The 27255-nt window shown below is 53.0% G+C and overlaps 1 protein-coding gene across 5 annotated transcripts in view; it reads left to right on the top strand.

The window, feature by feature from the left end:
• The window catches only part of carmil2 (capping protein regulator and myosin 1 linker 2), a 314585-nt gene that overhangs the window by 123810 nt on the left and 163520 nt on the right, over positions 1–27255 (top strand). For all 5 annotated transcript variants that reach the window (XM_085991327.1, XM_085991326.1, XM_085991329.1 and 2 more), the window contains one exon: positions 611–687. In XM_085991327.1, the coding sequence (XP_085847453.1) occupies positions 611–687 (77 nt within the window). The remainder of the gene's footprint in view (positions 1–610; positions 688–27255) is intronic.

The following is a 27255-nucleotide window of genomic DNA, read 5'->3' as shown; positions in this document are numbered from 1 at the left end:
GACTAACCACCCTAATGGCTGGTACGAAGATGGTTACGGTCACGGAAGGAGCGTTAATCGCAGCCAGAAATCCTTCCACCACTTTATACAGTTCCCCAAAGGGAACAGTGTGAAGACACGTACGACGACGACTTCTTTGTTGAAGTGTATTGGGGCACCAACAGATGGCGCCATTGCATCACCATAAGGCCTCTACAAGATGCCGGACAATATTCCCTTCAAAATAGCTGCATCGTTAAATGTCAAAAATTGGCTTTTTAGCAGTCTGCAGAAAGGCTGATTCAGGCAAACCACTTGCGTATTTGTCAGGATTCAATAAAACTGTGATGCATGCACAGTAGCTCCTTTTCCTGCCTCTTATTCTCCCATGACGCTGCCTTTGGGAGCCTTAACGTATGTTACAGTGTGGGGTGCCCTATAAAGGCCTTATGAGGGGAGAAGCAGTTATGTATTATCAATTAGTGAGGAACCATGAGCAATATTCATTCTTTCAGAAGTTGAGGTATGTCAGAAAGTTTCATAAAGGAGTTTTGTGTAATGATAAACTGATATCCGTCGTGATATTTTGTTTCAGTATTCCATGGCTGATTTTCTGTTTCCCCTCTGTCAGCTTTTTGGAGCATTGAATCGTGGGTGTTGTGCACATCTGACCTCTCTAATCCTCAACCGAAATGTTTCTTCCCACAAGTAAGTAAAACTTATTGAAGTGAAACCAATTGAAATTCCTTTGCTGCTAGTTGAGTTCTCTGTAAGTTAATGTACTTGAAGCAGGGCTGGCCTACTGGCAGAAACACAAATCCCAAATCATTCGATTTCACATGACCCTGATAGATTCAGACATCTCCAAATCCGAGCTGGATTTGGAGCGATGTTAGCCGGATCGCGTGGTGGCTGCTAATCAAACATTTATCATTAGGCGTGCCTGTGAAATCACCGCTGTAAAATTGAAGTAAAATCACTTATTAATTCCCCAAAGGGCTCAGCAAATGAAAGCATCCTGAATATCTGAACCACATGCACTGTTCTAATCTGTAAGTAAATAGCCAGAGAGGTTCTTATCCTATGGATATTTGCACTGAACTTGTTTCTCACGCCAGGCCTGGGTTTGTTTAGATTACAACTCTTATTAAACCTCAGCTTGGATGAACAAATAACACAAGTGAATTTCTCATGAGGCTCGCCTCCCACACGGTGCTTCCTTCTGTAACCTTGAGATCAGGAGCATACCACATGGCGAATCAGTCATGGATCCTGTGTCTTTCTGTTCCATGGCACATTGACTGTTGCCCCCCTGGATTTTAAAGTGACCCTATTGCTGATAGTACGGCCTACCTCTCCTTCAACTGTGCATCTTAGCAGATCTGCTGTTCCATGTACCTGTGGACTTCCATTTGTAGCTCGTTGGCTCTGGGATGTTGCTGGAGCTAGGATTCCGCAGAGGAGGAAGGAGCAGTAAATGCCGAATTGGAAAAGCAGCAAAGTTGACACAGCCATTAAAAACAAAGCAGACCCAAATGTGACTCTGACATGTAATTACACTGAGTGTGCAATGGGGCACAAGCTTGACTAAAACGATAGATACACCCAACATTTAATCACTCCGATAGTGGAAGGTTCTGGCAAAACATCTGGGGGGGTTTTCCTCATTTCTTGCAGAGAAGTTGTGGACAGGTATTGGTATTCTCTGTTGCTAAAGCTGATTGTTAAATTGTTTATACAGTTGCCACAGTGACACACCGTCACAATTCATCTTCCTCACACCGACACTCTTCACCCCTTCCTCACACCGAAACTCTTCACCTCCTTCCTCACACTGACACTCTTCACCTCCTTCCTCACACCGACATTCTTCACCTCCTTCCTCACACCGACACTCTTCATCTCCTTCCTCACACCGACACTCTTCACCTCCTTCCTCACACCGACACTCTTCAACTCATTCCTCACAGCGAAACTCTTCACCTCTTCCTCACACCGACAATCTTCACCGCCTTCCTCACCGACACTCTTCACCTTCTTCCTCACACCGACACGCTTCACCCCTTCCACACACACCGACAATCTTCACCTCCTTCCTCACACCGACACTCTTCACCTCCTTCCTCACACCGACACTCTTCACCTCCATCCTCACGCCGACAATCTTCACCTCCTTCCTCAAACCGACACTCTTCAACCCTTCCTCGCACCGACACTCTTCACCTCCTTCCTCACACCGACACTGTTCACCTCCTTCCTCACACCGACACCCTTCACCTCCTTCCTCACACCGACACTCTTCACCTCCTTCCTCACACTGACACTCTTCACCTCCTTCCTCACAGCGAAACTCTTCACCCCTTCCTCACACCGACAACCTTCACCTCCTTCCTCACACTGACACTCTTCACCTCCTTCCTCACACTGACACTCTTCACCCCTTCCTCACACCGACACTCTTCACCTCCTTCCTCACACCGACGCTCTTCACCCCTTCCTCACACCGACACTCTTCAGCTCCTTCTTCACACTGACACTCTGCACCCCGTCCTCACACCGACACTCTTCACCTCCTTCCTCACACCGACACTCTTCACTTCCTTCCTCACGCCGACACTCTTCACCTCCTTCTTCACACCGACACTCTTCACCTCCATCCTCACACCGACACTCTTCACTTCCTTCCTCACACCGACACCCTTCACCTCCTTCCTCACACCGACACCCTTCACCTCCTTCCTCACACCGACACTCTTCACCTCCTTCCTCACACCGACACCCTTCACCTCCTTCCTCACACCGACACCCTTCACCTCCTTCCTCACACCGACACTCTTCACCCCCTTCCTCGCACCGAAACTCTTCACCTCCTTCCTCACACCAACACTTCACCCCTTCCTCACACCGACACTCTTCACCTTCCTCACAGCGACACTCTTCACCTTCCTCACACCGACACTCTTCACCTCCTTCCTCACACCGACACTCTTCACCTCCTTCCTGACACCGACACTCTTCAACTTCCTCACACTGACACTCTTCACCTTCCTCACACCGACGCTCTTCACCTCCTTCCTCACACCGACACTCTTCACCTCCTTCCTCACACCGACACTCTTCAGCTCCTTCTTCACACTGACACTCTTCACCTTCCTCAGTGACAGTCTTCACCTTCCTCACACCGACACTTTTCACCTCCTTCACACCGACACTTTTCACCTCCTTCCTCACACCGACACTCTTCACCCCTTCCTCATGCCGACACTCTTCACTCCTTCCTCACACCGACACTCTTCACCTCCTTCCTCACAGTGACACTGTTCACCTTCCTCACAGCAACACTATTCACCTTCCTCACGCCGACATTCTTCACCATCTTCCTCACACCGACACTCTTCAACATCTTCCTCACACCAACACTCTTCACCTCCTTCCTCACACCGACACTCTTCACCTCCTTCCTCAGACCGACACTCTTCACCTCCTTCCTCACACCGACACTCTTCACCTCCTTCCTCACACCGACACACTTCACCTCCTTCCTCACACTGACACTCTTCACTTCCTTCCTCACACCGACACTCTTCACCTTCCTCACACCGACTCTCTTCATCTTCCTCACAGCGACACTCTTCACCTCCTTCCTCACACCAACACTCTTCACCTCCTTCCTCACACCGACACTCTTCACTCCTTCCTCACACCGACACTCTTCACCTCCTTCCTCACACCGACACTCTTCACCTCCTTCCTCACACCGACACTCTTCACCTCCTTCCTCACACCGACACTCTTCACCTCCTTCCTCACACCGACACTCTTCACCTCCTTCCTCACACCGACACTCTTCACCTCCTTCCTCACACCGACATTCTTCACCTCCTTCCTCACACCGACACTCTTCACTCCTTCCTCACATCGACACTCTTCACCTCCTTCCTCACACGGACACTCTTCACCTCCTTCCTCACACCGACACTCTTCAACTTCCTCACACCGACACTCTTCAACTTCCTCACACCGACACTCTTCACCTTCCTCACACTGACGCTCTTCACCTCCTTCCTCACACCGACACTCTTCACCTCCTGCCTCACATCGACACTCTTCACCTTCCTCACACCGACACTCTTCACCTCCTTCTTCACACCGACACTCTTCACCTCCTTCCTCACACCGACGCTCTTCACCCCTTCCTCACACCGACACTCTTCAGCTCCTTCTTCACACTGACACTTTGCACCCCTTCCTCACACCGACACTCTTCACCTCCTTCCTCACACCAGCACTCTTCACCTTCCTCACACCAACACCCTTCACCTTCTTCCTCACACTATCACACTTCACCTTCCTCACACCGACTCTCTTCACCTCCTTCCTCACACAGACACTCTTCACCCCTTCCTCACACCGACACTCTTCACCTCCTTCCACACACCAACACTCTTCATCTCCTTCCTCACACTGACACTCTTCAGCTCCTTCTTCACACCGACACTCTTCAGCTCCTTCCTCACACTGACACTCCTCACCTACTTCCTCACACCGGCACTCTTCACCTTTCTCTCACCGACACTCTTCACCTCCTTCCTCACACTGACACCCTTCACCTCCTTCCTCACACCGACACTCTTCACCTCCTTCCACACACCGACAATCTTCACCTTCCTCACACCGACACTCTTCACCTCCTTCCTCACACCGACACTCTTCACCTCCTTCCTCACCCCAACACTCTTCACCTCCTTCCTCACACCAACACTCTTCACCTTCTTCCTCACACTAACACACTTCACCTTCCTCACCCCGACACTCTTCACCTCCTTCCTCACACTGACACTCTTCACCTCCTTCCTCACACTGACACCCTTCACCTCCTTCCTCACACCGACACTCTTCACCTCCTTCCACACACCGACAATCTTCACCTTCCTCACACCGACACTCTTCACCTCCTTCCTCACACCGACATTCTTCACCTCAATCCTTACACCGACCCTTTTCACCCCTTCCTCACACCGACACTCTTCACCCCTTCCTCACACCGACACTCTTCACCTCCTTCCTCACACCAGCACTCTTCACCTTCCTCACACCAACACCCTTCACCTTCTTCCTCACACTATCACACTTCACCTTCCTCACACCGACACTCTTCACCTCCTTCCTCACACAGACACTCTTCACCACTTCCTCACACCGACACTCTTCACCTCCTTCCACACACCAACACTCCTCACCCCTTCCTCACTCCGACTGTCTTCACCTTCCTCACACTGACATTCTTATCCTTCCTCACACCGACATTCTTCACCTTCCTCACACCGACACTCCTTACCTCCTTCCTCACACCGACACCCTTCACCTCCTTCCTCACACCGACACTCTTCACCTCCTTCCTCACACCGACGGTCTTCACCTTCCTCACACCGACATACTTCACCTTCCTCACACCGACATTCTTCACCCCTTCTTCACACCGACACTCTTCACCTCCTTCCTCACACCGGCACTCTTCACCTACTTCCTCACAATGACACTCTTCACCTTCCGCACATCTACACTCTTCACCTCATTCCTCACACCGACGCTCTTCACCTCCTTCCTCACACTGACACTCTTCACCTCCTTGCTCACACCGGCACTCTTCACCTCCTTCCTCACACTGACACTCCTCACCTCCTTCCTCAGACCAACACTCTTCACCTTCCTCACACCGACACACTTCAGCTCCTTCCTCACACCGACACCCTTCACCTTCCTCACACCGACCCTCTTCACCTTCCTCACACTGACACTCCTCACCTCGTTCCTCACACCGACACTCTTCACCACTTCCTCACACCGACACTCTTCACCTCCTTCCTCACATCAACACTCTTCACTTCCTCCCTCACACTGACACTCTTCACCTCCTTCCTCACACCGACACTCTTCACCTCCTTCCTCACACCGACATTCTTCACCTCAATCCTTACACCGACCCTCTTCACCCCTTCCTCACACCGACACTCGTCACCCCTTCCTCACACCAGCACTCTTCACCTTCCTCCCACCAACACCCTTCACCTTCTTCCTCACACTATCACACTTCACCTTCCTCACACCGACACTCTTCACCTCCTTCCTCACACAGACACTCTTCACCCCTTCCTCACACCGACATTCTTCACCTCCTTCCACACACCAACACTCTTCATCTCCTTCCTCACACCGACACTCTTCAACTCGTTCCTCACACCAACACTCCTCACCCCTTCCTCACTCCGACTGTCTTCACCTTCCTCACACCGACATTCTTCACCTTCCTCACATCAACACTCTTCACCTCCTTCCTCACACCGACACTCTTCACCCCTTCCTCATACCAACTCTTCACCCCTTCCTCACACCAGCGTTCTTCACCCCTTCCACACACCGACATTCTTCACCCCTTCCTCACACCGACATTCTTCACCACCTTCCTCACACCGACACTCTACACCATCTTTCTCACACCGACACTCTTCACCTCCTTCCTCACACCGACACTCTTCACCTCCTTCCTCACACCGACACTCTTCACCTCCTTTCTCACACTGACACTCTTCACCTCCTTCCTCACACCGACACTCTTCACCTCCTTCCTCACACCGACAGACTTCACCTCCTTCCTCACACTGACACTCTTCATCTCCTTCCCCACACTGACACTCCTCACCTACTTCCTCACACCGACACTCTTCACCTTCCTCACACCGACACTCTTCACCGCCTTCCTCACACTGACACTCTTCACCTCCTTCCTCACACCAGCACACTTCACTTCCTTCCTCACACCGACACTCTTCATCTCCTTCCCCACACTGACACTCCCCACCTCCTTCCTCACACCGACACTCTTCACTGCCTTCCTCACACTGACACTCTTCAGCTTCCTCACACTGACACACTTCACCTCCTTCCTCACACCGACACTCTTCACCTTCCCCAAACTGACACTCTTCACCTCCTTCTTCACACTGACGCTCTTCACCTCCTTCCTCACACCGACACTCTTCACCTGCTTCCTCACACCGACACTCTTCACCACCTTCCTCACACTGACACCCTTCACCTTCCTCACACCGACCCACTTCACCTCCTTCCTCACATTGACACTCCTCTCTTCCTTCCTCACACCGACACTCTTCACCACTTCATCACACCGAAACTCTTCACCTCCTTCATCACACTGACACTCTTCACCTCCTTCCTCACACCGACACTCTTCACTCCTTCCACACACAGACACCCTTCACTCCTTCCTCACACCGACACTCTTCACCTCTGTCCTCACACCGACACTCTTCAGCTCCTTCCTCACACCGACACTCTTCAACTCCTTCCTCACACCGACATTCTTCACCTGCTTCCTCACACCGACACTCTTCAGCTCCTTCCTCACACCGACACTCTTCACCTCCTTCCTCACACTGACACTCTTCACCTCCTTCCTCACACCGACACCCTTCACATCCTTCCTCACACCGACACTCTTCACATCCTTCCTCACACCGACATTCTTCACCTCAATCCTTACACCGACCCTTTTCACCCCTTCCTCACACCGACACTCTTCACCCCTTCCTCACACCAACACCCTTCACCTTCTTCCTCACACTATCACACTTCACCTTCCTCACACCGACACTCTTCACCTCCTTCCTCACACAGACACTCTTCACCACTTCCTCACACCGACACTCTTCACCTCCTTCCACACACCAACACTCCTCACCCCTTCCTCACTCCGACTGTCTTCACCTTCCTCACACTGACATTCTTATCCTTCCTCACACCGACATTCTTCACCTTCCTCACACCGACACTCCTTACCTCCTTCCTCACACCGACACCCTTCACCTCCTTCCTCACACCGACACTCTTCACCTCCTTCCTCACACCGACGGTCTTCACCTTCCTCACACCGACATACTTCACCTTCCTCACACCGACATTCTTCACCCCTTCTTCACACCGACACTCTTCACCTCCTTCCTCACACCGGCACTCTTCACCTACTTCCTCACAATGACACTCTTCACCTTCCGCACATCTACACTCTTCACCTCATTCCTCACACCGACGCTCTTCACCTCCTTCCTCACACTGACACTCTTCACCTCCTTGCTCACACCGGCACTCTTCACCTCCTTCCTCACACTGACACTCCTCACCTCCTTCCTCAGACCAACACTCTTCACCTTCCTCACACCGACACACTTCAGCTCCTTCCTCACACCGACACCCTTCACCTTCCTCACACCGACCCTCTTCACCTTCCTCACACTGACACTCCTCACCTCGTTCCTCACACCGACACTCTTCACCACTTCCTCACACCGACACTCTTCACCTCCTTCCTCACATCAACACTCTTCACTTCCTCCCTCACACTGACACTCTTCACCTCCTTCCTCACACCGACACTCTTCACCTCCTTCCTCACACTGACACTCTTCACCATCCTTCCTCACACCGACACCCTTCACCTCCTTCCTCACACCGACACCCTTCACATCCTTCCTCACACCGACCGTCTTCAGCTTCCTCACGCCGACACTTTTCACCTCCTTCCTCACACTGACACTCTTCACCTCCTTCCTCACACCGACGGTCTTCACCTCCTCACACCGACATTCTTCACCTTCCTGACACCGACATTCTTCATCCCTTCTTCACACCGACTCTTCACCTCCTTCCTCACACCGACATACTTCACCTCCTTCCTCACAATGACACTCTTCACCTCCTTCCTCAGACCGACAGACTTCACCTCCTTCCTCACACTGACACTCTTCATCTCCTTCCCCACACTGACACTCCTCACTTCCTTCCTCACTCAGACACTCTTCACCCCTTCCTCACACCGACACTCTTCACCTCCTTCCACACACCAACACTCTTCATCTCCTTCCTCACACCGACACTCTTCAGCTCCTTCCTCACACCGACACTCTTCAGCTCCTTCCTCACACCGACACTCCTCACCCCTTCCACACTCCGACTGTCTTCACCTTCCTCACACTGACATTCTTCACCTTCCTCACACCGACATTCTTCACCTTCCTCACACCGACACTCTTCACCTCCTTCCTCACACCGACACTCTTCACCTCCTTCCTCACACCGACACTCTTCACCCCTTCCTCATACCAACTCTTCACCCCTTCCTCACACCAGCGTTCTTCAGCCCTTCCACACACCGACATTCTTCACCCCTTCCTCACACCGACACTCTTCACCTCCTTTCTCACACCGACACTCCTCACCCCTTCCTCACACCGACGGTCTTCATCTTCTTCACACCGACCGTCTTCACCTTCCTCTCACCGACACTCTTCACCTCCTTCCTCACACTGACACCCTTCACCTCTTTCCTCACACTGACACTCTTCACCTCCTTCCACACACCGACAATCTTCACATTTCTCACACCGACACTCTTCACCTCCTTCCTCACACCGACACTCTTCACCTCCTTCCTCACACCGACACTCTTCACCTCCTTCCTCACACTGACACTCTTCACCTCCTTCCTCGCACCGACACTCTTCACCTCCTTCCTCACACCGACAGACTTCACCTCCTTCCTCACACTGACACTCTTCATCTCCTTCCCCACACTGACACTCCTCACCTACTTCCTCACACCGACACTCTTTACCTTCCTCTCACCGACACTCTTCACCTCCTTCCTCACACTGACACCCTTCACCTCCTTCCTCACACCGACACTCTTCACCTCCTTCCACACACCGACAATCTTCACCTTCCTCACACCGACACTCTTCACCTCCTTCCTCACACTGACACTCTTCACCTCCTTCCTCACACCGACACTCTTCACCTCCTTCCTCACACCGACACCCTTCAGCTCCTTCCTCACACCGACACTCTTCACCTCCTTCCTCACACCGACCATCTTCACCTTCCTCACACCGACGCTCTTCAACTCCTTCCTCACACTGGCACTCTTCACCTCCTTCCTCACACCGACGGTCTTCACCTGCCGCACACCGACATACTTCACCTTCCTCACACCGACATTCTTCACCCCTTCTTCACACCGACACTCTTCACCTCCTTCCTCACACCGACACCCTTCACCTCCTTCCTCACACTGACACTCTTCACCACCTTCCTCACACCGACATACTTCACCTCCTTCCTCACACTGACACTCTTCACCTCCTTGCTCACACCGGCACTCTTCACCTCCTCCCTCACACTGACACTCCTCACCTCCTTCCTCAGACCAACACTCTTCACCTTCCTCACACCGACACTCTTCACCTCCTTCCTCACACTGACACTCTTCACCTCCTTCCTCACACCGACACGCTTCACCTCCTTCCTCACACCGACACTCTTCACCACGTTCCTCACACCGACACCCTTCACCTTCCTCACACCGACCCACTTCACCTGCTTCCTCACACTGACACTCCTCACCTCCTTCCTCACACCGACACTCTTCACCACTTCCTCACTCCAAAACTCTTCACCTCCTTCCTCACACTGACACTCTTCACCTCCTTCCTCACACCGACACTCTTCTCTCCTTCCTCACACTGACACTCTTCACTCCTTCCTCACACCGACACTCTTCACCTCCTTCCTCACACCGACGCACTTCACCTCCTTCCTCACACCGACACTCTTCACTACTTCCTCACACCGACACTCTTCAACTTCCTCCCACCGACACTCTTCACATTCCTCACACTGACACTCTTCATCCCTTCCTCACACCAACACTCTTCACCCCTTCCTCACAACGACACTCTTCACCTCCTTCCTCACACCGACAGTCTTCACCTCCTTCCTCACACCGACAGTCTTCACCTCCTTCCTCACACCGACAGTCTTCACCTCCTTCCTCACACCGACACTCTTCACCTCCTTCCTCACACCGACACTTTTCACCTCCTTCCTCACACCAACACTCTTCACTCTTTCCTCACACCGACACTCTTCACCTCCTTCCTCACGCCAACACTCTTCACCTTCCTCACAGCGACACTCTTCACCTTCCTCGCACTGAAAATCTTCACCTCCTTCCTCACACCGACAATCTTCACCTCCTTCCTCACACCGACACTCTTCACCTTCCTCACACCGACACTCTTTACCTCCTTCCTCACACCGACACACTTCACCTCCTTCTTCACACCGACACTCTTCACCTCCTTCCTCACCCAGACACTCTTCACCCCTTCGTCACACCGACAGTCTTCATCTCCTTCCTCACACTGACAATCTTCACCTCCTTCCTCACAACGACACTCTTCAACTTCCTCACACCGACACTATTCACATTCCTCACACCGACACTCTTTACCTCCGTCCTCACACCGACACTCTTCACTCCTTCCTCACACTGACACTCTTCACCTTCCTCACACCGACACTCTTTACCTCCTTCCTCACACCGACACACTTCACCTCCTTCTTCACACCGACACTCTTCACCTCCTTCCTCACCCAGACACTCTTCACCCCTTCGTCACACCGACGGTCTTCATCTTCTTCACACCGACCGTCTTCACCTTCCTCTCACCGACACTCTTCACCTCCTTCCTCACACTGACACCCTTCACCTCCTTCCTCACACTGACACTCTTCACCTCCTTCCACACACCGACAATCTTCACATTTCTCACACCGACACTCTTCACCTCCTTCCTCACACCGACACTCTTCACCTCCTTCCTCACACCGACACTCTTCACCTCCTTCCTCACACTGACACTCTTCACCTCCTTCCTCGCACCGACACTCTTCACCTCCTTCCTCACACCGACAGACATCACCTCCTTCCTCACACTGACACTCTTCATCTCCTTCCCCACACTGACACTCCTCACCTACTTCCTCACACCGACACTCTTCACCTTCCTCTCACCGACACTCTTCACCTCCTTCCTCACACTGACACCCTTCACCTCCTTCCTCACACCGACACTCTTCACCTCCTTCCACACACCGACAATCTTCACCTTCCTCACACCGACACTCTTCACCTCCTTCCTCACACTGACACTCTTCACCTCCTTCCTCACACCGACACTCTTCACCTCCTTCCTCACACCGACACCCTTCAGCTCCTTCCTCACACCGACACTCTTCACCTCCTTCCTCACACCGACCATCTTCACCTTCCTCACACCGACGCTCTTCAACTCCTTCCTCACACTGGCACTCTTCACCTCCTTCCTCACACCGACGGTCTTCACCTGCCGCACACCGACATACTTCACCTTCCTCACACCGACATTCTTCACCCCTTCTTCACACCGACACTCTTCACCTCCTTCCTCACACCGACACCCTTCACCTCCTTCCTCACACTGACACTCTTCACCACCTTCCTCACACCGACATACTTCACCTCCTTCCTCACACTGACACTCTTCACCTCCTTGCTCACACCGGCACTCTTCACCTCCTCCCTCACACTGACACTCCTCACCTCCTTCCTCAGACCAACACTCTTCACCTTCCTCACACCGACACTCTTCACCTCCTTCCTCACACTGACACTCTTCACCTCCTTCCTCACACCGACACGCTTCACCTCCTTCCTCACACCGACACTCTTCACCACGTTCCTCACACCGACACCCTTCACCTTCCTCACACCGACCCACTTCACCTGCTTCCTCACACTGACACTCCTCACCTCCTTCCTCACACCGACACTCTTCACCACTTCCTCACTCCAAAACTCTTCACCTCCTTCCTCACACTGACACTCTTCACCTCCTTCCTCACACCGACACTCTTCTCTCCTTCCTCACACTGACACTCTTCACTCCTTCCTCACACCGACACTCTTCACCTCCTTCCTCACACCGACGCACTTCACCTCCTTCCTCACACCGACACTCTTCACTACTTCCTCACACCGACACTCTTCACATTCCTCACACTGACACTCTTCACCCCTTCCTCACACCAACACTCTTCACCCCTTCCTCACAACGACACTCTTCACCTCCTTCCTCACACCGACAGTCTTCACCTCCTTCCTCACACCGACAGTCTTCACCTCCTTCCTCACACCGACAGTCTTCACCTCCTTCCTCACACCGACACTCTTCACCTCCTTCCTCACACCGACACTTTTCACCTCCTTCCTCACACCAACACTCTTCACTCTTTCCTCACACCGACACTCTTCACCTCCTTCCTCACGCCAACACTCTTCACCTTCCTCACAGCGACACTCTTCACCTTCCTCGCACTGAAAATCTTCACCTCCTTCCTCACACCGACAATCTTCACCTCCTTCCTCACACCGACACTCTTCACCTTCCTCACACCGACACTCTTTACCTCCTTCCTCACACCGACACACTTCACCTCCTTCTTCACACCGACACTCTTCACCTCCTTCCTCACCCAGACACTCTTCACCCCTTCGTCACACCGACAGTCTTCATCTCCTTCCTCACACTGACAATCTTCACCTCCTTCCTCACAACGACACTCTTCAACTTCCTCACACCGACACTATTCACATTCCTCACACCGACACTCTTTACCTCCGTCCTCACACCGACACTCTTCACTCCTTCCTCACACTGACACTCTTCACCTCCTTCCTCACACCGACACACTTCACCTCCTTCCTCACACCGACACTCTTCACCTCCTTCCTCACGCCAACACTCTTCACCGCCTTCCTCACACCGACATTCTTCACTCCTTCCTCACACCGACACTCTTCACCTCCTTCCTCACACCGACACTCTTCAACTTCCTCACAGCGACACTCTTCACCTTCCTCACAGCGACACTCGTCACCTCCTTCCTCACACCGACACTCTTCACTTCCTTCCTCACAAAGACACTCTTCAACTTCCTCACACCGACACTCTTCACCTTCCTCACACCCACGCTCTTCACCTCCTTCCTCACACCGACACTCTTCACCTCCTTCCTCACACCGACACTCTTCACCTTCCTCACACCGACACTCTTCCCATTCCTCACACCGAAACTCTTCACCTCCTTCTTCACACCGACTCTCTTCACCTCCTTCCTCACACCGACACTCTTCACCCGTTCCTCACACCGACACTCTTCAGCTCCTTCCTCACACCAACACTCTTCACTCCTTCCTCACAGCGACACTGTTCACCTTCCTCGCACTGAAAATCTTCACCTCCTTCCTCACACCGACAATCTTCACCTCCTTCCTCACACCGACACTCTTCACCACGTTCCTCACACCGACACCCTTCACCTTCCTCACACCGACCCACTTCACCTGCTTCCTCACACTGACACTCCTCACCTCCTTCCTCACACCGACACTCTTCACCACTTCCTCACTCCAAAACTCTTCACCTCCTTCCTCACACTGACACTCTTCACCTCCTTCCTCACACCGACACTCTTCTCTCCTTCCTCACACTGACACTCTTCACTCCTTCCTCACACCGACACTCTTCACCTCCTTCCTCACACCGACGCACTTCACCTCCTTCCTCACACCGACACTCTTCACTACTTCCTCACACCGACACTCTTCAACTTCCTCCCACCGACACTCTTCACATTCCTCACACTGACACTCTTCACCCCTTCCTCACACCAACACTCTTCACCCCTTCCTCACAACGACACTCTTCACCTCCTTCCTCACACCGACAGTCTTCACCTCCTTCCTCACACCGACAGTCTTCACCTCCTTCCTCACACCGACAGTCTTCACCTCCTTCCTCACACCGACACTCTTCACCTCCTTCCTCACACCGACACTTTTCACCTCCTTCCTCACACCAACACTCTTCACTCTTTCCTCACACCGACACTCTTCACCTCCTTCCTCACGCCAACACTCTTCACCTTCCTCACAGCGACACTCTTCACCTTCCTCGCACTGAAAATCTTCACCTCCTTCCTCACACCGACAATCTTCACCTCCTTCCTCACACCGACACTCTTCACCTTCCTCACACCGACACTCTTTACCTCCTTCCTCACACCGACACACTTCACCTCCTTCTTCACACCGACACTCTTCACCTCCTTCCTCACCCAGACACTCTTCACCCCTTCGTCACACCGACAGTCTTCATCTCCTTCCTCACACTGACAATCTTCACCTCCTTCCTCACAACGACACTCTTCAACTTCCTCACACCGACACTATTCACATTCCTCACACCGACACTCTTTACCTCCGTCCTCACACCGACACTCTTCACTCCTTCCTCACACTGACACTCTTCACCTCCTTCCTCACACCGACACACTTCACCTCCTTCCTCACACCGACACTCTTCACCTCCTTCCTCACGCCAACACTCTTCACCTCCTTCCTCACACCGACATTCTTCACTCCTTCCTCACACCGACACTCTTCACCTCCTTCCTCACACCGACACTCTTCAACTTCCTCACAGCGACACTCTTCACCTTCCTCACAGCGACACTCGTCACCTCCTTCCTCACACCGACACTCTTCACTTCCTTCCTCACAAAGACACTCTTCAACTTCCTCACACCGACACTCTTCACCTTCCTCACACCCACGCTCTTCACCTCCTTCCTCACACCGACACTCTTCACCTCCTTCCTCACACCGACACTCTTCACCTTCCTCACACCGACACTCTTCCCATTCCTCACACCGAAACTCTTCACCTCCTTCTTCACACCGACTCTCTTCACCTCCTTCCTCACACCGACACTCTTCACCCGTTCCTCACACCGACACTCTTCAGCTCCTTCCTCACACCAACACTCTTCACTCCTTCCTCACAGCGACACTGTTCACCTTCCTCGCACTGAAAATCTTCACCTCCTTCCTCACACCGACAATCTTCACCTCCTTCCTCACACCGACACTCTTCACCTTCCTCACACCGACACTGTTTACCTCCTTCCTCACATCAACACTCTTCACCTCCTCCCTCACACTGACACTCTTCACCTCCTTCCTCACACCGACACTCATCACCTCCTTCCTCACACCGACATTCTTCACCTCAATCCTTACACCGACCCTCTTCACCCCTTCCTCACACCGACACTCTTCACCCCTTCCTCACACCGACACTCTTCACCTCCTTCCTCACACCAGCACTCTTCACCTTCCTCACACCAACACCCTTCACCTTCTTCCTCACACTATCACACTTCACCTTCCTCACACCGACACTCTTCACCTCCTTCCTCACACAGACACTCTTCACCCCTTCCTCACACCGACACTCTTCACCTCCTTCCACACACCAACACTCTTCATCTCCTTCCTCACACCGACACTCTTCAGCTCCTTCCTCACACCAACACTCCTCACCCCTTCCTCACTCCGACTGTCTTCACCTTCCTCACAGTGACATTCTTCACCTTCCACACACCGACATTCTTCACCTTCCTCACATCGACACTCTTCACCTCCTTCCTCACACTGACACTCTTCACCCCTTCCTCATACCAACTCTTCACCCCTTCCTCACACCAGCGTTCTTCACCCCTTCCACACACCGACATTCTTCACCCCTTCCTCACACCGACATTCTTCACCATCTTCCTCACACCGACACTCTACACCATCTTCCTCACACCGACACTCTTCACCTCCTTCCTCACACCGACACACTTCACCTCCTTCCTCACACCGACACTCTTCACCTCCTTCCTCACACCGACACTCTTCACCTCCTTCCACAAACCGACAGTCTTCACCTTCCTCACACCGACACTCTTCACCTCCTTCCTCACACCGACACTCTTCACCTCCTTCCTCACACCGACACTCTTCACCTCGTTCCTCACACCGGCACACTTCACTTCCTTCCTCACACCGACACTCTTCATCTCCTTCCCCACACTGACACTCCCCACCTCCTTCCTCACACCGACACTCTTCACATTCCTGACACCGACACTCTTCACTGCCTTCCTCACACTGACACTCTTCACCACCTTCCTCACACCGACACTCTTCACCTTCCTCACACTGACACACTTCACCTCCTTCCTCACACTGACACTCTTCACCTTCCCCAAACCGACACTCTTCACCTCCTTCTTCACACTGACGCTCTTCACCTCCTTCCTCACACCGACACTCTTCAACTTCCTCACACCGACACTCTTCACCTTCCTCACACCGACGCTCTTCACCTCCTTCCTCACACTGACACTCTTCACCTCCTTCCTCACACCGACACTCTTCACCTTCCTCACACCGACACTCTTCACATTCCTCACACCGACACTCTTCACCTCCTTCCTCACACCGACACTCTTCACTTCATTCCTCACACCGACACTCTTCACCTCCTTCCTCACACCGACACTCTTCACTCCTTCCTCACACCGACACTCTTCACCTCATTCCTCACACCGACACTCTTCACCCCTTCCTCTCACCGACACTCTTCACCTCCTTCCTCACACCGACACTCTTCAAATTCCTCACACCGACACACTTCACATTCCTCACACCGACACACTTCACCCCCTTCCTCACACTGACACTCTTCACGTTCCTCACACCGACACTCTTCACTCTTTCCTCACACCGACACTCTTCACCTCCTTCCTCACGCCAACACTCTTCACCTTCCTCACAGCGACACTCTTCACCTTCCTCGCAATGAAAATCTTCACCTCCTTCCTCACACCGACAATCTTCACCTCCTTCCTCACACCGACACTCTTCACCTTCCTCACACCGACACTCTTTACCTCCTTCCTCACACCGACACACTTCACCTCCTTCCTCACCCAGACACTCTTCACCCCTTCGTCACACCGACAGTCTTCATCTCCTTCCTCACACTGACAATCTTCACCTCCTTCCTCACAACGACACTCTTCAACTTCCTCATACCGACACTATTCACATTCCTCACACCGACACTCTTTACCTCCGTCCTCACACCGACACTCTTCACTCCTTCCTCACACCGACACTCTTCACCTCCTTCCTCACACCGACACTCTTCACCTCCTTCCTCACACCAACACTCTTCGCCTCCTTCCTCACACCGACATTCTTCACTCCTTCCTCACACCGACACTCTTCACCTCCTTCCTCACACCGACACTCTTCAGCTCCTTCCTCACAGTGACACTCTTCACCTTCCTCACAGCAACACTATTCACCTTCCTCACGCCGACATTCTTCACCATCTTCCTCACACCGACACTCTTCACCCCTTCCTCACACCGACACTCTTCACCTCCTTCCTCACACCGACACTCTTCACCTCCTTCCTCACACCGACACCCTTCACCTCCTTCCTCACACCGACACCCTTCACCTCCTTCCTCACACCGACACTCTTCACCTCCTTCCTCACACCGACACCCTTCACCTCCTTCCTCACACCGACACCCTTCACCTCCTTCCTCACACCGACACCCTTCACCTCCTTCCTCACACCGACACTCTTCAGCTCCTTCCTCACACTGACACACTTCACCTCCTTCCTCACACTGACACTCTTCACTTCCTTCCTCACACCGACACTCTTCACCTCCTTCCTCACACCGACACTCTTCACCTCCTTTCTCACACCGACAGACTTCACCTCCTTCCTCACACTGACACTCTTCACTGCCTTCCTCACACTGACACTCTTCACCCCCTTCCTCACACCGACACACTTCATTTCCTTCCTCACACCGACACTCTTCACCGCCTTCCTCACACTGACACTCTTCACCAACTTCCTCACACCGACACACTTCACCTCCTTCCTCACACCGACATTCTTCACTCCTTCCTCACACCGACACTCTTCACCTCCTTGCTCACACCGACACTCTTCAACTTCCTCACAGCGACACTCTTCACCTTCCTCACAGCGACACTCGTCACCTCCTTCCTCACACCCACACTCTTCACTTCCTTCCTCACAAAGACACTCTTCAACTTCCTCACACCGACACTCTTCACCTTCCATACACCCACGCTCTTCACCTCCTTCCTCACACCGACACTCTTCACCTCCTTCCTCACACCGACACTCTTCACCTCCTTCCTCACACCGACAATCTTCACCTCCTTCCTGACACCGACACTCTTCAACTTCCTCACACTGACACTCTTCACCTTCCTCACACCGACGCTCTTCACCTCCTTCCTCACACCGACACTCTTCACCTCCTTCCTCACACCGACACTCTTCAACTTCCTCACACCGACACTCTTCACCTTCCTCACACCGACACTCTTCACCTTCCTCACACCGACACTCTTCACCTCCTTCTTCACACCGACACTCTTCACCCCTTCCTCACACCGACACTCTTCAGCTCCTTCTTCAAACTGACACTCTTCACCTTCCTCAGTGACAGTCTTCACCTTCCTCACACCGACACTTTTCACCTCCTTCACACCGACACTTTTCACCTCCTTCCTCACACCGACACTCTTCACCCCTTCCTCATGCCGACACTCTTCACTCCTTCCTCACACTGACACTCTTCACCTCCTTCCTCACAGTGACACTGTTCACCTTCCTCACAGCAACACTATTCACCTTCCTCACGCCGACATTCTTCACCATCTTCCTCACACCGACACTCTTCAACATCTTCCTCACACCAACACTCTTCACCTCCTTCCTCACACCAACTCTTCACCCCTTCCTCACACTGACACTCTTCACTTCCTTCCTCACACCGACACTCTTCACCTTCCTCACACCGACTCTCTTCACCTTCCTCACAGCGACACTCTTCACCTCCTTCCTCACACCAACACTCTTCACCTCCTTCCTCACACCGACACTCTTCACTCCTTCCTCACACCGACACTCTTCACCTCCTTCCTCACACCGACACTCTTCACCTCCTTCCTCACACCGACACTCTTCACCTCCTTCCTCACACCGACACTCTTCACCTCCTTCCTCACACCGACACTCTTCACCTCATTCCTCACACCGACACTCTTCACCTCCTTCCTCACACCGACATTCTTCACCTCCTTCCTCACACCGACACTCTTCACTCCTTCCTCACATCGACACTCTTCACCTCCTTCCTCACACGGACACTCTTCACCTCCTTCCTCACACCGACACTCTTCAACTTCCTCACACCGACACTCTTCAACTTCCTCACACCGACACTCTTCACCTTCCTCACTCCGACGCTCTTCACCTCCTTCCTCACACCGACACTCTTCACCTCCTGCCTCACATCGACACTCTTCACCTTCCTCACACCGACACTCTTCACCTCCTTCTTCACACCGACACTCTTCACCTCCTTCCTCACACCGACGCTCTTCACCCCTTCCTCACACCGACACTCTTCAGCTCCTTCTTCACACTGACACTTTGCACCCCTTCCTCACACCGACACTCTTCACCTCCTTCCTCACACCAGCACTCTTCACCTTCCTCACACCAACACCCTTCACCTTCTTCCTCACACTATCACACTTCACCTTCCTCACACCGACTCTCTTCACCTCCTTCCTCACACAGACACTCTTCACCCCTTCCTCACACCGACACTCTTCACCTCCTTCCACACACCAACACTCTTCATCTCCTTCCTCACACCGACACTCTTCAGCTCCTTCTTCACACCGACACTCTTCAGCTCCTTCCTCACACTGACACTCCTCACCTACTTCCTCACACCGGCACTCTTCACCTTTCTCTCACCGACACTCTTCACCTCCTTCCTCACACTGACACCCTTCACCTCCTTCCTCACACCGACACTCTTCACCTCCTTCCACACACCGACAATCTTCACCTTCCTCACACCGACACTCTTCACCTCCTTCCTCACACCGACACTCTTCACCTCCTTCCTCACCCCAACACTCTTCACCTCCTTCCTCACACCAACACTCTTCACCTTCTTCCTCACACTAACACACTTCACCTTCCTCACCCCGACACTCTTCACCTCCTTCCTCACACTGACACTCTTCACCTCCTTCCTCACACTGACACCCTTCACCTCCTTCCTCACACCGACACTCTTCACCTCCTTCCACACACCGACAATCTTCACCTTCCTCACACCGACACTCTTCACCTCCTTCCTCACACCGACATTCTTCACCTCAATCCTTACACCGACCCTTTTCACCGCTTCCTCACACCGACACTCTTCACCCCTTCCTCACACCGACACTCTTCACCTCCTTCCTCACACCAGCACTCTTCACCTTCCTCACACCAACACCCTTCACCTTCTTCCTCACACTATCACACTTCACCTTCCTCACACCGACACTCTTCACCTCCTTCCTCACACAGACACTCTTCACCACTTCCTCACACCGACACTCTTCACCTCCTTCCACACACCAACACTCCTCACCCCTTCCTCACTCCGACTGTCTTCACCTTCCTCACACTGACATTCTTATCCTTCCTCACACCGACATTCTTCACCTTCCTCACACCGACACTCCTTACCTCCTTCCTCACACCGACACCCTTCACCTCCTTCCTCACACCGACACTCTTCACCTCCTTCCTCACACCGACGGTCTTCACCTTCCTCACACCGACATACTTCACCTTCCTCACACCGACATTCTTCACCCCTTCTTCACACCGACACTCTTCACCTCCTTCCTCACACCGGCACTCTTCACCTACTTCCTCACAATGACACTCTTCACCTTCCGCACATCTACACTCTTCACCTCATTCCTCACACCGACGCTCTTCACCTCCTTCCTCACACTGACACTCTTCACCTCCTTGCTCACACCGGCACTCTTCACCTCCTTCCTCACACTGACACTCCTCACCTCCTTCCTCAGACCAACACTCTTCACCTTCCTCACACCGACACACTTCAGCTCCTTCCTCACACCGACACCCTTCACCTTCCTCACACCGACCCTCTTCACCTCCTTCCTCACACCGACACTCTTCACCTTCCTCACACCGACTCTCTTCACCTTCCTCACAGCGACACTCTTCACCTCCTTCCTCACACCAACACTCTTCACCTCCTTCCTCACACCGACACTCTTCACTCCTTCCTCACACCGACACTCTTCACCTCCTTCCTCACACCGACACTCTTCACCTCCTTCCTCACACCGGCACTCTTCACCTCCTTCCTCACACCGACACTCTTCACCTCCTTCCTCACACCGACACTCTTCACCTCCTTCCTCACACCGACACTCTTCAGCTCCTTCCTCACAGTGACACTCTTCACCTTCCTCACAGCAACACTATTCACCTTCCTCACGCCGACATTCTTCACCATCTTCCTCACACCGACACTCTTCACCCCTTCCTCACACCGACACTCTTCACCTCCTTCCTCACACCGACACTCTTCACCTCCTTCCTCACACTGACACCCTTCACCTCCTTCCTCACACCGACACCCTTCACCTCCTTCCTCACACCGACACTCTTCACCTCCTTCCTCACACCGACACCCTTCACCTCCTTCCTCACACCGACACCCTTCACCTCCTTCCTCACACCGACACCCTTCACCTCCTTCCTCACACCGACACTCTTCAGCTCCTTCCTCACACTGACACACTTCACCTCCTTCCTCACACTGACACTCTTCACTTCCTTCCTCACACCGACACTCTTCACCTCCTTCCTCACACCGACACTCTTCACCTCCTTTCTCACACCGACAGACTTCACCTCCTTCCTCACACTGACACTCTTCACTGCCTTCCTCACACTGACACTCTTCACCCCCTTCCTCACACCGACACACTTCATTTCCTTCCTCACACCGACACTCTTCACCGCCTTCCTCACACTGACACTCTTCACCAACTTCCTCACACCGACACACTTCACCTCCTTCCTCACACCGACATTCTTCACTCCTTCCTCACACCGACACTCTTCACCTCCTTGCTCACACCGACACTCTTCAACTTCCTCACAGCGACACTCTTCACCTTCCTCACAGCGACACTCGTCACCTCCTTCCTCACACCCACACTCTTCACTTCCTTCCTCACAAAGACACTCTTCAACTTCCTCACACCGACACTCTTCACCTTCCATACACCCACGCTCTTCACCTCCTTCCTCACACCGACACTCTTCACCTCCTTCCTCACACCGACACTCTTCACCTCCTTCCTCACACCGACAATCTTCACCTCCTTCCTGACACCGACACTCTTCAACTTCCTCACACTGACACTCTTCACCTTCCTCACACCGACGCTCTTCACCTCCTTCCTCACACCGACACTCTTCACCTCCTTCCTCACACCGACACTCTTCAACTTCCTCACACCGACACTCTTCACCTTCCTCACACCGACACTCTTCACCTTCCTCACACCGACACTCTTCACCTCCTTCTTCACACCGACACTCTTCACCCCTTCCTCACACCGACACTCTTCAGCTCCTTCTTCAAACTGACACTCTTCACCTTCCTCAGTGACAGTCTTCACCTTCCTCACACCGACACTTTTCACCTCCTTCACACCGACACTTTTCACCTCCTTCCTCACACCGACACTCTTCACCCCTTCCTCATGCCGACACTCTTCACTCCTTCCTCACACTGACACTCTTCACCTCCTTCCTCACAGTGACACTGTTCACCTTCCTCACAGCAACACTATTCACCTTCCTCACGCCGACATTCTTCACCATCTTCCTCACACCGACACTCTTCAACATCTTCCTCACACCAACACTCTTCACCTCCTTCCTCACACCAACTCTTCACCCCTTCCTCACACTGACACTCTTCACTTCCTTCCTCACACCGACACTCTTCACCTTCCTCACACCGACTCTCTTCACCTTCCTCACAGCGACACTCTTCACCTCCTTCCTCACACCAACACTCTTCACCTCCTTCCTCACACCGACACTCTTCACTCCTTCCTCACACCGACACTCTTCACCTCCTTCCTCACACCGACACTCTTCACCTCCTTCCTCACACCGACACTCTTCACCTCCTTCCTCACACCGACACTCTTCACCTCCTTCCTCACACCGACACTCTTCACCTCATTCCTCACACCGACACTCTTCACCTCCTTCCTCACACCGACATTCTTCACCTCCTTCCTCACACCGACACTCTTCACTCCTTCCTCACATCGACACTCTTCACCTCCTTCCTCACACGGACACTCTTCACCTCCTTCCTCACACCGACACTCTTCAACTTCCTCACACCGACACTCTTCAACTTCCTCACACCGACACTCTTCACCTTCCTCACTCCGACGCTCTTCACCTCCTTCCTCACACCGACACTCTTCACCTCCTGCCTCACATCGACACTCTTCACCTTCCTCACACCGACACTCTTCACCTCCTTCTTCACACCGACACTCTTCACCTCCTTCCTCACACCGACGCTCTTCACCCCTTCCTCACACCGACACTCTTCAGCTCCTTCTTCACACTGACACTTTGCACCCCTTCCTCACACCGACACTCTTCACCTCCTTCCTCACACCAGCACTCTTCACCTTCCTCACACCAACACCCTTCACCTTCTTCCTCACACTATCACACTTCACCTTCCTCACACCGACTCTCTTCACCTCCTTCCTCACACAGACACTCTTCACCCCTTCCTCACACCGACACTCTTCACCTCCTTCCACACACCAACACTCTTCATCTCCTTCCTCACACCGACACTCTTCAGCTCCTTCTTCACACCGACACTCTTCAGCTCCTTCCTCACACTGACACTCCTCACCTACTTCCTCACACCGGCACTCTTCACCTTTCTCTCACCGACACTCTTCACCTCCTTCCTCACACTGACACCCTTCACCTCCTTCCTCACACCGACACTCTTCACCTCCTTCCACACACCGACAATCTTCACCTTCCTCACACCGACACTCTTCACCTCCTTCCTCACACCGACACTCTTCACCTCCTTCCTCACCCCAACACTCTTCACCTCCTTCCTCACACCAACACTCTTCACCTTCTTCCTCACACTAACACACTTCACCTTCCTCACCCCGACACTCTTCACCTCCTTCCTCACACTGACACTCTTCACCTCCTTCCTCACACTGACACCCTTCACCTCCTTCCTCACACCGACACTCTTCACCTCCTTCCACACACCGACAATCTTCACCTTCCTCACACCGACACTCTTCACCTCCTTCCTCACACCGACATTCTTCACCTCAATCCTTACACCGACCCTTTTCACCGCTTCCTCACACCGACACTCTTCACCCCTTCCTCACACCGACACTCTTCACCTCCTTCCTCACACCAGCACTCTTCACCTTCCTCACACCAACACCCTTCACCTTCTTCCTCACACTATCACACTTCACCTTCCTCACACCGACACTCTTCACCTCCTTCCTCACACAGACACTCTTCACCACTTCCTCACACCGACACTCTTCACCTCCTTCCACACACCAACACTCCTCACCCCTTCCTCACTCCGACTGTCTTCACCTTCCTCACACTGACATTCTTATCCTTCCTCACACCGACATTCTTCACCTTCCTCACACCGACACTCCTTACCTCCTTCCTCACACCGACACCCTTCACCTCCTTCCTCACACCGACACTCTTCACCTCCTTCCTCACACCGACGGTCTTCACCTTCCTCACACCGACATACTTCACCTTCCTCACACCGACATTCTTCACCCCTTCTTCACACCGACACTCTTCACCTCCTTCCTCACACCGGCACTCTTCACCTACTTCCTCACAATGACACTCTTCACCTTCCGCACATCTACACTCTTCACCTCATTCCTCACACCGACGCTCTTCACCTCCTTCCTCACACTGACACTCTTCACCTCCTTGCTCACACCGGCACTCTTCACCTCCTTCCTCACACTGACACTCCTCACCTCCTTCCTCAGACCAACACTCTTCACCTTCCTCACACCGACACACTTCAGCTCCTTCCTCACACCGACACCCTTCACCTTCCTCACACCGACCCTCTTCACCTCCTTCCTCACACCGACACTCTTCACCTTCCTCACACCGACTCTCTTCACCTTCCTCACAGCGACACTCTTCACCTCCTTCCTCACACCAACACTCTTCACCTCCTTCCTCACACCGACACTCTTCACTCCTTCCTCACACCGACACTCTTCACCTCCTTCCTCACACCGACACTCTTCACCTCCTTCCTCACACCGGCACTCTTCACCTCCTTCCTCACACCGACACTCTTCACCTCCTTCCTCACACCGACACTCTTCACCTCATTCCTCACACCGACACTCTTCACCTCCTTCCTCACACCGACATTCTTCACCTCCTTCCTCACACCGACACTCTTCACTCCTTCCTCACATCGACACTCTTCACCTCCTTCCTCACACGGACACTCTTCACCTCCTTCCTCACACCGACACTCTTCAACTTCCTCACACCGACACTCTTCAACTTCCTCACACCGACTCTCTTCACCTTCCTCACTCCGACGCTCTTCACCTCCTTCCTCACACCGACACTCTTCACCTCCTGCCTCACATCGACACTCTTCACCTTCCTCACACCGACACTCTTCACCTCCTTCTTCACACCGACACTCTTCACCTCCTTCCTCACACCGACGCTCTTCACCCCTTCCTCACACCGACACTCTTCAGCTCCTTCTTCACACTGACACTTTGCACCCCTTCCTCACACCGACACTCTTCACCTCCTTCCTCACACCAGCACTCTTCACCTTCCTCACACCAACACCCTTCACCTTCTTCCTCACACTATCACACTTCACCTTCCTCACACCGACTCTCTTCACCTCCTTCCTCACACAGACACTCTTCACCCCTTCCTCACACCGACACTCTTCACCTCCTTCCACACACCAACACTCTTCATCTCCTTCCTCACACCGACACTCTTCAGCTCCTTCTTCACACCGACACTCTTCAGCTCCTTCCTCACACTGACACTCCTCACCTACTTCCTCACACCGGCACTCTTCACCTTTCTCTCACCGACACTCTTCACCTCCTTCCTCACACTGACACCCTTCACCTCCTTCCTCACACCGACACTCTTCACCTCCTTCCACACACCGACAATCTTCACCTTCCTCACACCGACACTCTTCACCTCCTTCCTCACACCGACACTCTTCACCTCCTTCCTCACCCCAACACTCTTCACCTCCTTCCTCACACCAACACTCTTCACCTTCTTCCTCACACTAACACACTTCACCTTCCTCACCCCGACACTCTTCACCTCCTTCCTCACACTGACACTCTTCACCTCCTTCCTCACACTGACACCCTTCACCTCCTTC

Source organism: Somniosus microcephalus, chromosome 6 (assembly GCF_052327205.1).
Source record: "Somniosus microcephalus isolate GS21.2 chromosome 6, FLI_Smic_1.0, whole genome shotgun sequence".
Classification (NCBI taxonomy): Eukaryota; Metazoa; Chordata; class Chondrichthyes; order Squaliformes; family Somniosidae; genus Somniosus; species Somniosus microcephalus.
The sequence above is the reverse complement of the archived record's forward strand: the minus strand, read 5'-3'. Positions and strand labels throughout refer to the sequence as shown.